At 54.4% G+C, this 15,214-nt stretch overlaps 1 protein-coding gene across 1 annotated transcript in view; it reads right to left on the reverse strand.

Moving 5' to 3' along the window:
- Positions 1-597: 597 nt before the first annotated feature.
- LARP1 (La ribonucleoprotein 1, translational regulator) overlaps positions 598-15,214 on the reverse strand; it is a 47,398-nt gene continuing 32,781 nt past the window's right edge. The window contains exons 7-20 of the mRNA XM_068161725.1: positions 15,019-15,162; positions 14,150-14,312; positions 13,765-13,909; positions 13,367-13,541; positions 12,436-12,605; positions 11,802-12,161; positions 10,550-10,673; positions 9,754-9,959; positions 9,573-9,679; positions 9,035-9,186; positions 8,597-8,741; positions 8,249-8,358; positions 7,586-7,713; positions 598-6,574 (exon numbers count right to left, since the gene is read on the reverse strand). Of these exons, the coding sequence (XP_068017826.1) occupies positions 6,353-6,574; positions 7,586-7,713; positions 8,249-8,358; positions 8,597-8,741; positions 9,035-9,186; positions 9,573-9,679; positions 9,754-9,959; positions 10,550-10,673; positions 11,802-12,161; positions 12,436-12,605; positions 13,367-13,541; positions 13,765-13,909; positions 14,150-14,312; positions 15,019-15,162 (2,351 nt within the window). The 3' untranslated portion in view covers positions 598-6,352. The remainder of the gene's footprint in view (positions 6,575-7,585; positions 7,714-8,248; positions 8,359-8,596; positions 8,742-9,034; positions 9,187-9,572; positions 9,680-9,753; positions 9,960-10,549; positions 10,674-11,801; positions 12,162-12,435; positions 12,606-13,366; positions 13,542-13,764; positions 13,910-14,149; positions 14,313-15,018; positions 15,163-15,214) is intronic.

Raw genomic sequence — 15,214 nt, forward strand, 5'->3', positions numbered from 1 at the left:
TTCTTCATGCAAGAGGTCAGTGCAAGTCTGAATAAACTAATGCCTGCAATCCTAAAGCAGTTTTCCCCCTTGTGGGACAGGGAAGCTGATTTGGGAGCTGATGGCAGAAGCTCTGGTACATCACCTCTTCCTACTGAGCCTCACCTCACTCCCCACACAACAAAGGAAGCGCAAACCAAAACTAACTGTATGTTGATAAACTACATGAAGAGACCTCCCAAGGAAAGCAGAGTCCCTTTTACCCTGAGCTGTGTGGAGAGCAGTGAAACCCAGTAAGAAAGCACCCAACCAAAAGTAGCCATAAGCACCTACACAGCCCATCTGGAGACATGCTGCAGGGATCAAGTCTCAATCCTGGGACAAAAACTCGACACCTGCCTCTCACCTCTGCCAGACCCATGTCCTCAGCAAGCCCTCCAGGGAGGGGATACACAAGGCTGACCCATGCTGCACTCACCTGGTGTCAAGCACAGCTCTTACCCATGGAACCAACTCCCTGCACCCAGTCCCTAGGAGCACCCAGGGCTGAAGCCAGCGTGCTCATCCACCCACAGGCCCTGGGGAGGGCAGGCCAGCAAACACAGAACCCAGGCTGCATTGCCTTTTGAAGTTTTTATTTTTATACATTTTTTTTTGTATTAAAAAGGAAAAAGCATAATTACCACAAATTACAAAGGACTAAAGCATTACTAGAATAATGAGAATCACATCAGCCTAGAAAGCAGATACTCTGAATAATATTAATGTTATAATACAAGCTCTCATTCAAGTATTTTACATTTTTCTCTTTTCCTTTTATATGTGATGATGATCCTAGCACATGGGTCAAAGATTATGTCCTATAGACAGAGGATGGATCATGTACAGCGGGCCTTATTAACAAGATTTTCCTCCCAAGTGATACATGGTCTGTGATGAGTCATTTTAAGTCTGTCTCTACAATAAATGCAGCTGAAGAAGGTTGCACACACGTTCTAGTTTTGGGAAACAGAAGGCTGAGGTTGGGACACACAGGGTTTGAGAAGGGCCAGCACATCGAACCACCCCCACCCCCCCCTTTGCTCCAGGCAGGTGAGCAGAGGGCCACCCTCGCCAGGGCACAGCTCAGCAGGGGTTTGAGACACAGATACAAGTTTCTGACCCCAACGGGACTGGGACAGGCTGGGAGGAGGAGAGGGAGCAGGGGCTGCACTGGGGAGGCCCAAGAGACCAAGTGGTGTCAGGAACCCGCTCTTGTGAGGGGCACCACTGGCTCGAGCCCAGCCCCCATGCAGGGCTGGCACCTGGAGAGCAAGATGCAGGGAGCCAGCGCGGGCACCCCGGGGGTGGCCTGAACGCACTCCACGAGCTGCAGGGCTCTAGCCAGGGCCCAGGGCACTCCCTGCTCCTCTGGAGCCTCCCACCGAGGGATGTGCTCGTCACAGATACATCGGTCCTATGTTCAAGTGTCTGCAGAAAGTGAAACTGTAAACTACTCATTGAGACGCTGCCCTCCAGCCACCTGCTCCACGCCAGCGAGATGAACGTTTTCTTTCACAAAAGGAAAAAACAAAAAGGGAAATCCACCTGTTACCTGTTTGGGAGACTTCAGGAAAACCCAGAAACAAGAAGTCAGTGAGGCATTTAACATCGAGTGTAGCAACCCTCTCTTAGCAAAGAGCCTAGCATCCATTCCAAACAGTGACAAAGTGACGTAACCAGTCTCAGAGGAGACAGGAGACAGTAAGCATTGCAAACACAGCTTGCTACATTTACACTTTTTTTTTTCTTCTTTTTTTTTTTCTCCTTCTTTCAATAAAATAGCTGGAAAGGCATTAACAGCTAGAAGGCCCCCTCTGCGCTGCTGCCGTGCGCGGCAGGATGCGGAGGTTCACGCAGTTCTGTTACAGTACAGTGACCAGTCTCGAGCGGGCCAAGACTGGAGGGACCCCCAGGGCTACAGTGACAAGCTGCCAGAGGGGGTGCGAGGGGGGGCAGCAGGAGGAGGGACAGACAGGCGAACGGAGCAGCAGGATTATTACTTTTTAAACTTCCCCCCTCCCCGAAACGAGTGTGGCAAAGCAACGAAGCCTCCTCTGAAACCTAACTTCCACCTCCGCTCCCCACCCCACGCCAGAGCTCTGTACCCACTGCCACCACCTGCATCCCAACGATGGGCTGGGGAGCTATAGGGGCCTGGGATCTCCTAAGGAGAAGGGTGAGATGGGGAGCGCTCGCCCTGCTCTGCCTGAGGGCCCAACGGCCTCCCCCAGCCCTTCCAAAAGCAGCTGGAGCTCCCTCTGGCCGTGCCAGTGGCTGGGCTCCAGCCCCCACAAGATACAGGATGGAGCAGTACTGGCAGAAGTACCTGTGCCCAAATGCTCAGACCACCAGTATTAAAAAAGAAAGAAAACCAAACATGATCATGGTGAAGCATCCAAGCTAAAAGCAAGGCCAAACTCCCTCCTTGGCAGGAGCTCAAGAGCTTCCTCAACAGCAAAACTCTCTGGACAGCTGCCCCTTTGTCTCACGGTGGTGCCAGCTGTGTGTGATGCTTCTGTATGCAGCCACACAGCAAGAGACCAGAAGCCTCTGCAGACCTGATCCCAGGCAAACTGCAGGACAAGAGAAAGCCTCACCATGGCCAGCCCCTCCTCAGCTTGTCACAGACTATGACCTCGCCATGGCCACCATGCAAGCACAGGGGTGCAGGATGCTGCCCTGTAACCAGAGCCCCGTGGAGCTCCCTGCTCCCTACCACCACTCACACCATCATCTCACAGTGGGCATCATGTCCCAGCAGAGAGCAGAAGCAAACCACCCCATGTTCCCTCAAGTCCAGGGGAAGACAGGCAGGAGCAAGCAACAGCTGCCTCAGGCTGTCTCAGCCATCTTTCCTTTGCTCCCTGGCTACGCTGTTGCCCAAACAGTAAAACAAGGCACAAAGTCCACAAGGGCAGCAGGATGACAGAGTGCTCTTCTGAGCCATCTTCCTCTGGGAAATGGGGGGTTCATACAGGAGCCTCAGCCTCTGAAAGGGACAAGCCAGTGACTCAGCAGGTGTGGGGGTTCAGGGAGCTCTTCCCTGCCAAGACTAGAGGCTCAGCCTTAGAAATTTAACAAAAAATAAAAACTAAATCAATTCAGATTGCAGGAAATTCTCTGGGAAACTTTCACCTCTTCTGCCACCCAAACAATTCCACCTTCTGCTCCACAAGCAACAACTCTCTGCAGCAGGAGCTCGTTCCTCCTCATTTCCTGCTTCACTTGTTGCTAAAGCAGACAGCTCTCTTTAAAGGAGAACATGCACCAACAGGAGGAGCACAGGGACACAGCAGCAAGGACCACCCCACAGCACACCCTCACCTGCTCCACTTGCAAACCCCCAGCAAATGCCCTCGATCAACCCCACCTCCATCCTCCCAGGCCCCCCTTCTCAAACCAGGGGCAAACCCAGCTGCATCCATAACCTCAGAGACCTGACTCCAGCTCACAAGGGGAAATCCAGAGATAACAGTCACAGCCACAGCACTGTACTAACGTTACTTGCCCATCTGGCCTAGCCTGCACCCACAAGCCCAGAGCACTGCTGCTGCCAATGGAGCAGGCCACAACTCAGACAAGTTGGTACCCAGCTGCAGGGCGATGTGGCAGGGCTGCCTAGACCAGGATGGGATCACACCACCAGGAAGCAGCAAAGTAGCAGCTACCCAGCCCCACTCAACCCCAGCTGTGCTTTTGATTCTAGCAGCAGTTCATGAAGCTGCTCCACACAGACCAGTCCAGCCCCCAATCCACTAAAGCAGCACCTTCACCACAGTGTCAGTTTGGGAAAATAACTTCAGCCAGGGCCCTGAGTGCATCTCAGCCACTAGCAAACAACAACGTGCCCAAGATTGGCCTCTTGATCTCAGCTTTCAGCTCCTGGCTGCTCTTATCTGCCAGCCCTGCAGCCATATGGGGACAGCTCTGGAGAGATGACTTCTCCTCCCAGCTGAGACACAGGACTGGATCATACTTTGGGAAAATGCTGCTTGTGATGTCACAGAGCTGCATCTCTGAGTAGCTCTGCACTGCACACAGGAGCAGGCTTTGCAGAGCAGGAGGCTGGGGTGCCACAGCCACAACCAAGCCATTTGCACAGCTGGTATCCCAGCCCCAGAGATGCAGCACAGTGGCACCAAGGCAAGTGGCTCTGGCTGAGCTTCTATCCTTACATGCTTGGTGGGAGCATGACTTTTCACCTACTTCTGGGCCCTAGGAACAGATCTTGCCTCTCTGACACATGCCCCCTCCAAGGGAGCCCATCTCACGAGCCTGGGAAAGGTTGGCCTGCCAAAGCCCACCTGGTACTGGGCAGAAGAGCAGAGTAAAAACCACAGCAGCTCTGCAGCCACCACCTTGCCTCAGCTGAGCAGGGAGCAGCACGGTGTTACCTCAGCCCTTGGAGACGCACAGGGACACTGCCCTGAGCACAAGACTCCAAGCAGCCGCCCACCAAGACATGATGCACGAGGAAAGCCAGGTGAGAGCAGGTGTCCTGCTCACACCCAGCTCAAGTGCCACCAATAGCCCCCGGCCAGTGAGGGCTGCAGGTGATGAAGCTTCCTGGGGCTGCATCGCTTCCCGTCAGCCTACAGCATCAAGTGGCACCAAGAACATGCCAGCCCTCCCACTTGCTAGCAGCAAGGACCAGTCCCTCCAGCTGCTGTGACAATCTCTCCACTCATCCCCCTGACCATGCTGGAGGCACACGCTGCAGCAGACCAACACTCCTGCCCCAGCCTGCTTGGAGAAGGCTCAGGGGTGCAAGCAAGGCCCCGCACCCAGGCGCTGTGGCAGGGAGGATGCTACAATAGTATATACACAACACAGCGGCTTCAGCTGCTCAGTCAGCACGAGTCTGATGTGGATGTGACTGCCCTCAGCACCTTCCCCCAGGAGAATCTGGGCTGGCAGGGGGCGGTCTCCACGATGGGGGGGAGGCGGGAGGCGTCCGAGCAAACTGCAGGGTCAGAGGAAAGGCCGCAGGGAAGATCAGCTCGGCAGCAATGCCATGAGGAGTCTCTGGGCCGGGGGCAGCCGAGAGCCCAGCGCGCCCCAGGGCGCAGGAAGCCAGAGAGCCTCCCCGGGCCAGCTCCACCATAAGGCAACTTTTTGTGTGTGTGTGTGTGGTGGGGTTTTCTTTTGTTTTGTTCCTTTTTTTTTTTTAGGGTTTTTTTTTGTGTGTTTTTTTCCCTCTCTTCAATAATATTTCCAAGGAAGAAAGCAAAGGAAGATGTGTCTTTTCATAAGGTTTTTTTTTGTTGGTTTTTTTTTTCCTTTTATCTTTTTTTTTCTTTTTTTTAAGAGGAGTTTGTGGTTTTGATTTTTTTTTTGTTGTTGTTTTTTTTTTTTCTGTCATTGTTTCGTTTTTCCAAGGGATAAGGAAGAGAAAAACCTCCTTCAGCAAAGTCCTGTCTTTGCTCACAATGGGCATTCCTGGGGCAGCAGGTGCACTGTCCATGCAGGCTCGAGTCCGAGGTGCCTGCAGGCCTCCCACCAGCCGTCCTCGCAGGAAGGAGTCAGAACAAGCCTGTCCTTGGCCAAGGTCCTTTGGTTGACTTCCACATTGTCCATGGAGAAAGGGAGAGGCGGGGCGGAGGGAGAGCCAGACCCTCAGGAAGGTTGGAGGTGAAGACGCTGGGGAGAAGGGAGCAGGAGGATGGAGAGGGCGACGCTCTCGCGACGGTCGGCGCCGGAGAGGCAGCGCCGCACGTGGAATGGGAGGCGTCAGCCAGGCCGTGGAGATCGGAGGCTCCGCAGCACCGCCGGGCGCCGCGGCTTCAGTCCCCCCTGCGGGGAACCTCTCTCCTCCGAGCTTCCCGAGCAGGCTGCCCTGCGAGCCGAGGGGGAACACAGAGGGGAGTCGTTGGGACTGCACAGAGCAGACTTGTTTTGGTAAATCCAGACGAACCTCTAGCAATAATTTAAAACTTGATATATATATATATAATAATAAAAAAATCTCCCCTTTCCAACCCAGCCAGAACGTTGCTTTTGTTTGCTTGTTTCTTTTCCTTGAAGGGACGCTAAGACATGAGTGTGTGCCCAGGAGGGGAGGGAAAGCAAAGGGTGGGTCTGCTGGGAGCGGGTCTGGCTCTGGTCAGGGTTGTAATAGCAGAATGGTGGTTTAGATGCAGATCGCCTTTGCTTTCCAGCCCCAAGAGACAAAACCATGTGCGCTGAAGTTTCTCCCACGCAGCCCATTCCTGGGCACCCACCTTCCAGCTCCCCTCCTGTCCCACCCCCTCAGGTCTTCCCTTCTCCAAGCCAATCCCCCACCAACCCACCCCACCCCATCCCCCAGCAGAAAGCAGACGCTGCAGCCTCTCTACTTCCCCACTGTCTGCGATTCTGCAGCCGATGGGGCAGGGGATTGCTGGCTCAGGTTTTTGGCATCCTCTTGTGCAGGCTGGCTGGCTGAGGCGTGGGCTTGGCTGGCTGGGCACTGGCTGACCGTTTTGCTGGAAGACTGGGATGGGTAGCGCTTCCGGCCGTCTCCCCCTGACGTCGTAGGGTATCTCTTGTGTCCACCTTCCTCCCCCATGGGTGGCTGGAAGAGAAACCCCCCAGTATCAGCACAGCTACCCCAAAATGCAGATGCCCTCCCCCTGGATCAGGGCCACGAGGATGATCAGAGGGCTGGAGCACCTCTCCTATGAGGACAGACTGAAGGAGTTGGGGCTGTTCAGTCTGGAGAAGAGAAGGCTCCGAGGTGACCTAATTGTGGCCTTCCAGTATCTGAAAGGGGCCTACAAGAAGACTGGGGAGGGACTTCTCAGAATCTCAGGTAGTGATGGAACTAGGTGGAATGGAATGAAGCTGGAGGTGGGGAGATTCAGGCTGGATGTGAGGAGGAAGTTCTTCACCATGAGTGGTGAAGCCCTGGAATGGGTTGTGCAGGGAGGTGGTTGAGGCCCCATCCCTGGAGGTGTTTAAGCCCAGGCTGGATGAGGCTCTGGCCAGGCTGATCTAGTGTGGGGTATCCCTGCCCATGGCAGGGGGGTTGGAACTAGATGATCCTTGTGGTGCCTTCCAACCCTGACTGATACTATGAACAGCCCTCTGACAAACCTCCAGTTGCAACTTCTCTCCTTGTCCCATATAGAACAAACATATTTACCTCACACCCTCATCTCCAAATCTACCACTGCCAGATTTGCTGACAGACAGACAGACTGACTTTCAGTCAAGCACAAAGGTGACAACTTGCTCTTAGGCACCTTCTTCTCAAACAGAGACACAGCTTAGAACTCCAGGAGCTGAAGCTCCACACAGTGCTGGCTCCACTCAACTCATCAAGGCTTACTTTCCACCCCCCTCCTCAGGTCATGAGGGAAGATGGGTTCACCCAACTCCCCAGAGAGCTGCTCTGAAGTGGATTTGCAACAGGCAAACCCTGCAGTTTGCTCCTCGCCCGGCTGCCAATTACACGGCACGCCACTAGGTGTCACCAACTCCCCTGCTTGGTACGGCTTAGGGACCGGCCTCCAACACCGCCCTGGCTAACTCAGGGTCAAGGGGTGTTTGAAGGGGCCACCACTATGGCCTTTTGTCTACTCACATCCACTCGGAAGTCCTCGAGGCGCTTGAACTTGCTGAGGTATTCTTGCAGTTTGCTGTTAATGTCCAGATTTTTGGCTTTGGAATATTTTAAGAAGGCCCAGAACTTTTCCAGCCCATAGAGCTGTCCTGGAGGGGAACAAAACCAAACCAGACATCAGCACAACAAAATTCAGACCAGACATCAGAACCCTTTCCTCCAGGCTTTCCTACTGCTTGCCCCATGGACCCTCACCTCTAGTGGGCACAACCAAGGCAAGATGGAAAACCTGGATGGAAGTAACCTACACAAGTAATGGGCAGCCCTCTTGACAAGAGATAACCCAGGCTTATCTAGCCTGATACTGACAAAGCTCAGCCACACTGCAAGACCTTGAGAAATCTTAAGAGGAACTGCTGTCACTAGAGAAATGTTTTGGGTGAGTTACAACCTCCCACTACCCATCTTCATCACCACCCCATCCTCCCAGCAGACTTTAGGACAGTGAGCATCCAATCAACCCTCTCTGTGATATGAGCAAGAGGACATCCCACCAGTCCCAGCCACACACATTAATGTAACATCACGGTATGGCTTGCCCAGTCACAAGAGGTGGTCTAGGGGTGACCATGCAGCTGGGCTACATAGCTGCCAATCCCAGAGGAGGCCACATGAAGCACCTACCAGCTTCATAATCCTTGATGGTCTCTTCTTGGAAGTCCTTAAATATATCTGGCCGGAATTTCTTCTCCAGGCCATAGCTGTAGTATCTGAAAAGGCACTCCAGACCGTACCTGGAACACAGCACACACCACGTGCTGCTCAGGCACAGCACACGCAGCACTGGGGCAGAGGCTCTTGAGCAGAGCCCTGCTTCCTACCAGCAGCAGGAGGTGACTATGGGTGACCCCACTCCTACCTTCGAGCCAGGCAAAGATGTTGCCTTTGTTTTGCTGTGAGCCCTGCAAAAGGCCAAACCTCTTCCCTGCCACTCCCCTCCCAGAACAGACCACTCTGCTCCTCATCTCCTACCTGTATCCCTCCTTGCCATCCTCCACAGCCAGTTGCTTGAACTCCTCATACATTTTCTTGTTGAAGTGATCTCGGAGGAAGAAGGACCAGAACCGGAAGAGCGTGTTCATCTCCTGGGACTGACCGATGCCCAGGCGTTTCCGCTCTGTTTTGGGGAGAGGGGAGGGTTACAAGGCAGACCTTCCCCCCTGGAGCCAGCTCTTGCATGGGTCCTCATCTACAGGAGGACCCTGTGGCACCGTGACTACACCCACCCCCAGTGCTGGACAGCCTGAGCCACAGCTGACGCTCACCACTAACTGTGGGGAGACATCGCTAGCAGCAAGGCTGTCCTGTAGGACGCTTCTTACCCGGTGTATGAGCTCCCCCAGGCAGCAGAGCACAGACACCTGCCCCACACCTCCCGTGCCAGCGTCCCTACCCTGCTGGTGCCCCTACCGTTAAGGCAGCGCCGACGGTACTTGTGGTAGACGTGTTGTGTGAAGCCATTCTCCTTGAGCAGCTCGTGGGAAGGATGCTGGAACTTGGGCAGGGACTGCGGGGTGCAGCCGTAGCTTCCGACGGCCGGGGTCCCCTCCGAGGGGCTGGAGCTGGGCACGAGAGACTCCTGTCAACCCCCTTCCTTGGCACCAGCCAGCTGACAGCAGAGTGTGGTCACACTCCACCCCACAGCATGTGCCTGCTGGTCCCACCAACTGCCCTGTGACTGCCTACTCTGAGTTTGGGACCTGAACCACCAGGTATCCTACTAGGAAGGGGAGCAGTGTTTCCAAACAAGCCTCAACTTGTTATTCCAAGGCTTCAGACTTTTCTCAGCACTTTCCAGGAGGGTCAAGTTGGGTCTCAGTTTTTTCTGCAGCCACCTAACAAGAGACCTGCCCTGCCAAGACCAGGCAGTACCTTTCCCCTTCCCTCCCACAGTGACTCCCTTTCCCACTGCTGGCTCTGCCCGACCCCACACGCCGGTCTCCGGTACCTGATAGAGGCCGTTCGGGGCCTGTGCTCCCGGGAGTCCATCACCCAGCCCACGTGGCACTCCATGGGAGGGTTGGAGCTGTGCCTCGTCTTCCTCTTCCGCGGAGTCTGCAAGACATGGTGCATCAGCGACACCTCCCTCTCTTCTCCGCTCCCACCCTGCACCTCAGCCCTGGCCCCACCTTGGCATCTATCGTCCTGCCCTCTTTCACCACGGGGTAGAATCGAGGCGTCTGTGTTGGGTCCTTCAGCTGAGGCGTGCGAGGGGTCCGGGGGGTCCTGGCATTACGGTAGTTGGGTGACTCTGGTACTGTTGTAGGCAAAGACCGGGCGATGGTGGAAGGCTCAGGGACTCCAAACAACTTGTTAGCCAAAGCGTCTGTAGGTACTGCAGAGAGAACCCCCGGCTCCAGGTCAACTGAGCTCTGAGCATGAGTGTCACTACAGCCAAGGGACATCCACCTAGCCAGATGGGATCCAGCAGGGACACATCCCAGCCCTCTGGAGACAAGCAGCTGCCAATTCAGCATGTCACCAGCTTGGCCAGACAGCCTGAACCTAGCAGCAGATCCAAGCACTGAGCTTCCAGTGATCCCACACAAGGCATCTTACGCCTTGTGGCTAGCAGCAGTGACAAATCCCACCCCTGAGAGAAGGACAGGGCACAAGGTGCCACACAGAGGCAGGCATGGCATAGCAGGCAGATGCTTTCCAGGTATAGAGAGGCTCCAGGAGGAAAGCCAGGGAGCTACACTGGTCTACCAAGGTTTCTTCATTCAAGTGGGATGCCTCTGCTTTTGGGCCTCCTCTTCTGAAGCTCTAAATCTTCTGATGGGAGAAAAACTGGGAAAGATAACCCTGCATCCCTGTGACCCTGATTCCCTCTCTTCTGCTACTACCCAACCTCTGAGGGCCTCTCATCAGGCAGAATAGGAACAAATTCAGTACCACCCCCACCTTGTGCCCTCTGTCTCTTACCTTGTTGGTACCTAGGGGGACCAGGAGGAACTTCCTGGTTTGGATCCACGGGGGGCTCTGGGGTTAGGGTGTCAAACTGCTCTCTGCTGATCATATTCACCTTCTTGAAGTTCTCCACCTCTTGCTGCATTGGGAGAGGAAGATGATGAAGCAACCAATTGCCCTCTTTTCTCCCCTCATCCCATCAGTTCATCATGACCACTGCTCCGCTTGCGCAACAGCTGAGCACCAAGTGCAGCCAAGGGGCCTGGGTGCCCAGAAGGGCAATCTGCTGTGCAGCAGTAGGAAGGGGAGATGCAGCAGAGAGAACTGGGCACTACCATGGGCCAGATGTGAGCCACTTTGCTCCTCGTAAGCTTTCAAGGATCCTACAAGGTAGCTCCATTCACCACTGCCTGCTTCTTTTAGGCTTTTACCAACTCAGGTCAGGATTGGTGCAACAAAGGTGAAGGCAAGCTCCAGGACCCACAATTGGCCCCTACTACCTTCTTGTGTCCCCAAAGTCTCCTCCCTGTGTTCTCACAGCCGCACCAGCAGTGGAGCACAATGCTCTCATGTAATTGAGGGACCCAGCACATACTGTCCCACTGCCACCTGCAGTCCTCACACCCTCAGCTTCTGCCACCCCAGACAGCAGCACAGCTTCAGCTGTGTGACAGATACCAGACAGGGAACACTGAGACCAGCTGGTAGCTCCAGCAGGCCAAATTTACTTACTTTAGTGAAGCAGCCTAGGCAAGTCCCTAACCCATCAGAGTCACCAAGCTGGGACTCAAATGTTTCAAAGCAGCAGATGGATTTTCTATAAAAAGCTAGAATCTATGCAAACTGGCACAAAAAATGGAGAACACCACAGGCCAAGTGCAGCTCAGCCAGCTATGAACCTGTCCCAGCAAGTGCAGTCTCCAGGGGACTATGCCATGCAACATGGGCACTATAAACACTGCACAGACCCAGTTTCACCCCCTAGATCTACCACTGTCTGAGAAAACTCTGTCACACAGTAGAGCAATGGGCTCCATGTCCTGGGACACCTCCTTACTAGCACTTTATTTACCTGGCTGCAGCCTTACACCACGTTACAGAGCTATGTTTAACCCTAATGCAGCAGGGCATGATGCTGGGAGCTGGAATCCCAAGCTCCACAACAGGACTAATCCCAGCTTAGCTGTACCCACACCAAGGAGGCAGAGATCCTCTGCTGCACACGAGGCTCCCCACACGCTCCCCTCCTTGGCTCAGCTGCTCTCACCTTGATCTGCGAGTACTCCGGCTCGAACTGCTCCGTCCACAGGTCCTGCTCGTAGTAGTAGAGCCCATCGTTGATCACCTTGGCCAGCTCCGAGCTCATTTTAGCCCGGGAGGTGTGGTTGCCAGTCCGATCCCCGCCAGGGTGGCGGCGCAGGTAGGGAGGGGTCTGTGTCACGATGAGGATCTTGTTGACGTCGCGGTCGTCGATCTCGTAATCCGAATCCTCGTCCGACCAGTCGGTGAAGGTGTTCTTGCGGCCGTCCATCTGCTCCATCTCCTCGTCGAAGAGGAAGTCCAGCTCCTCGGGTTCATCTTGGTCCTTTTGCTTTTGCTGCTGCGGTGTCTTTGACTCCTCTGCCTTCTACAGGAACAAGACAGACACAACCCCACTGCTCAGAGGCCTAACCGCTGCCCCTAGTTTCCCTACTGCAGCTGGAAGCTGCCCATCTGGGGAGAGCACTTCATTACATCACTGAGGAGAAATTCCAAAGTGGGTCAGATAGGGCCAGGAGGAACTACAACATCACTCCCATGACCAACAGACCACATTTGATCTGAAATCTGCTGCTTTCTGATTCAAGTCACCCAAAAAACTGGGAGACCCCCACCCCAACAGCTCCTACATATCCACCTACCTTGGGCCTAGCTGGGGAGGGCCGGGGTCTCTTCTTCACTTCAATCCACGTCTCTGAATCCAGGTCTGGCAGACTTGCAGACAGGCCCTTGGGCATCGTCTTCAGGTTACTGACCTCCTCTGTTTTGGCAGGGACTGGACTGGTGGGACGTGGGGAGCCAGGAGCAGACTCTAGAGGAACAAAAGCCACAAGGTGCTTTAGAGGGAGGGAGGGAGGGAAGAAGCCTAGGGGTTGTGTTATTAAACAGCTTGAAGGTCTAGCTAGCACCCAGTGGCTAAGGCTTACCAGCACATTGCCCACAAGTGCTGGGGTGGGGATAAAGGGGAGAGGGGTAAAAGCAACAAAGCCCAACATCTCCAGTTAAGGTTGTGATGCTGGTGGTGGCCACAGAGCTCTGCAGGTGATGATTTCCCAGACACACAAAGCCCTAAAGGAAGTGCTTTGTTGCTCTCAGGGAAACCTCCCCAAGACAGTAGAAACAGATTTTTCTCCTACCAAAAACCACAGCAGCACCAAGAAGATCCTCCACTTGGCTACTCAGGCCCAGCCCTGGGCTTCTGTCAGTCCCCACAGATGAAGTGAGAAGAGCAGGGGGAAGCCCATAAAGGACAGCAAATCCTTCCCCAGCACTCTGACAGCTCCATACCTGCTGCCCCATTTGTGCCCTCACTCATTAAGAACAAACTGGGTTCATGAGTGTCCTCTGCTCTGCACAGCAGCAGTAAAGTGTGTGGAATTCTTTCAGCCTCTAGAAACTCAGTCTCATTCAGGTTTTTCCAGGTGCAGAAGCAGCAGTACTCTGGGAGTCTGAGCCCGTATCAGCTCCCACCACAAACAGAAGGCAAATGAGAATCATGCCCTGGTAAACATTCCTGTCTTGCAGTACCAACACTGCAGCCCACACCTCCCTCCACATTCTCCATGTGCTCACCTGTCTCCTTCTGGAAGCTCTGCCGGGGCACAAACTCCGGGCAGTTGATGAACTGCGAGAAGTCTGTCTGTGTGTAGTCAGCCATAGGAGGGCCAGGCAGAGCCCATTTTTCTGGCTGCTCTTTTCTCCTGATCTTCTCATCCACAATTTCCACCACCTTGCTGTCCTTCAGAGCCTGGAATCAAGTAATATTCTGTTACCATAGGGCTCTGCTTTGGCACATTGAGTGGCTCAGCCCCAGACCTCTCTCCAGAAAGGACCAAGAGGAGAAGGGATCACATCGAGGACAAGGGAAGGGCACCACCTGCATGTCACTCATAGCCCATCTAGAAAAACAGGCCTGACAGGAGTGTCAAGAATCAGAACAAGAAGTCAGGTCCATCTTTCCTTGCCCTCACCTTAATGATGAGGCTGATGTCAGTGGTCAGTGCCTGCACCCGGTGGAAGCTGGCAATCAGGGTGATGGGAAGGAAGCCATCTGAGTCCATCTTGCGGCGCAGGAAGAAGTCTCGCTCCAGGTTGTCCACGCTGAAGTAGTATTCTCTGCAAGGACAATGCAGCAGTGAAAGCCAGCCCAAAGCCACTTTTCTCTGGGCACCCCAAGGAAGTAACCCACACACACACTTCTGCTATCTGGGGAGCCCAGACTTGGGGCAAGCCTGTGCCGTGAGTCAATGTACCTCAGCTCTATCCCTAGCCACGGGATTAGCTATGCGGTCTCTGGGAAGGGCACCTGCAAGCATCCCCCCAGCCACCAGTGCTCAGACAAGGGGTGGTGCTCACATCTGCCGCTTGATGTAGTCTTTGAGCAGTTCCTGGTCCACGCTGTAGAGCTCGGCGCTGCTGATGTTGTCGAAGTAGTAAGTGATGTTGCTGGCGTACTTCTGGGTGCGGGAGCCGTCCGAGCCCTCGAATTTCCGGTACCCATACTGGTAGTCGAAGTGCCCTGTGGGACAGCAGCAAGGGTAAGCACAGAGCCCGTTTTACTGCTAGACAGGCCAGATGGGGCTGGACTCCTGCATGAACTGCTCCCTCTGCGCTTTTTCTGGGGCCCTCATGGCAGTCCACAACTGGGCAACGCTCATTCACATCCCCCACCCTCCTGATCTCAGCTTTTGCTGTAGCAGAGATCCCAGTGAAGTTTCAACAGACCAAGCTAAAGACAGGCCAGGAGCCCTCTTACCCAGGAGCAACTGGGTAGTCTAGGTGACACAAGAAAGCCCTACACTGAAGCTTTCTCAGGGCTACCACAGACACTGACTGCTAGAGCAGATCCTCTTCCCCATCCAAGCCATGACTCCTGCTTGGCTCTTAACGTGACAAAGCCTATGCAGAATATAAGAACGCTTCAATTCCTGTGTGTAGGGGTTCTGCAAGGGACAGAAAACAAATGGAAGAGCTTGGCCTCATTAACAGAAAGATGTTTGCCTTCATTAAAACACTAACAAGTATAATTTGCTTTTATTAAAAGCAGCTCAACTTACCAGCTGGGATGACCTGGCACAGTATTTCCCTGTATCTCTAGAGTGCTCTGCGCTCCCCAGTCTGCTTTGGAGCCCCAGATCTCTCTCACGCATGTACAGACCCCTGCACTCTTTGACCCATGCCCTGATCTCTCCTTCCTGTCACAGGACCACACGTAAAATGGTCACCTCCTCTGCCTCGGCCCCGGCCCCTGCCGCGGCCCCGGCCTCGGCCCCGGAAGCTCCCTCGCACAGCTCCTCCCTCACTCTTCACGCTGGAGGTTTCGTCGTGGTCCTGCCAGCTGCGCTCGTGCTTGTTGTCAGGGTGCCAGCCTGAAGCAGGGGGGGAAGGAGAGACAGGAGCAGTGTTAATGGTTGAAAGCAC

This window comes from Melanerpes formicivorus, unplaced genomic scaffold (assembly GCF_026170545.1).
Source record: "Melanerpes formicivorus ecotype bairdi unplaced genomic scaffold, bMelFor1.0.p_v2 SCAF_2, whole genome shotgun sequence".
Classification (NCBI taxonomy): Eukaryota; Metazoa; Chordata; class Aves; order Piciformes; family Picidae; genus Melanerpes; species Melanerpes formicivorus.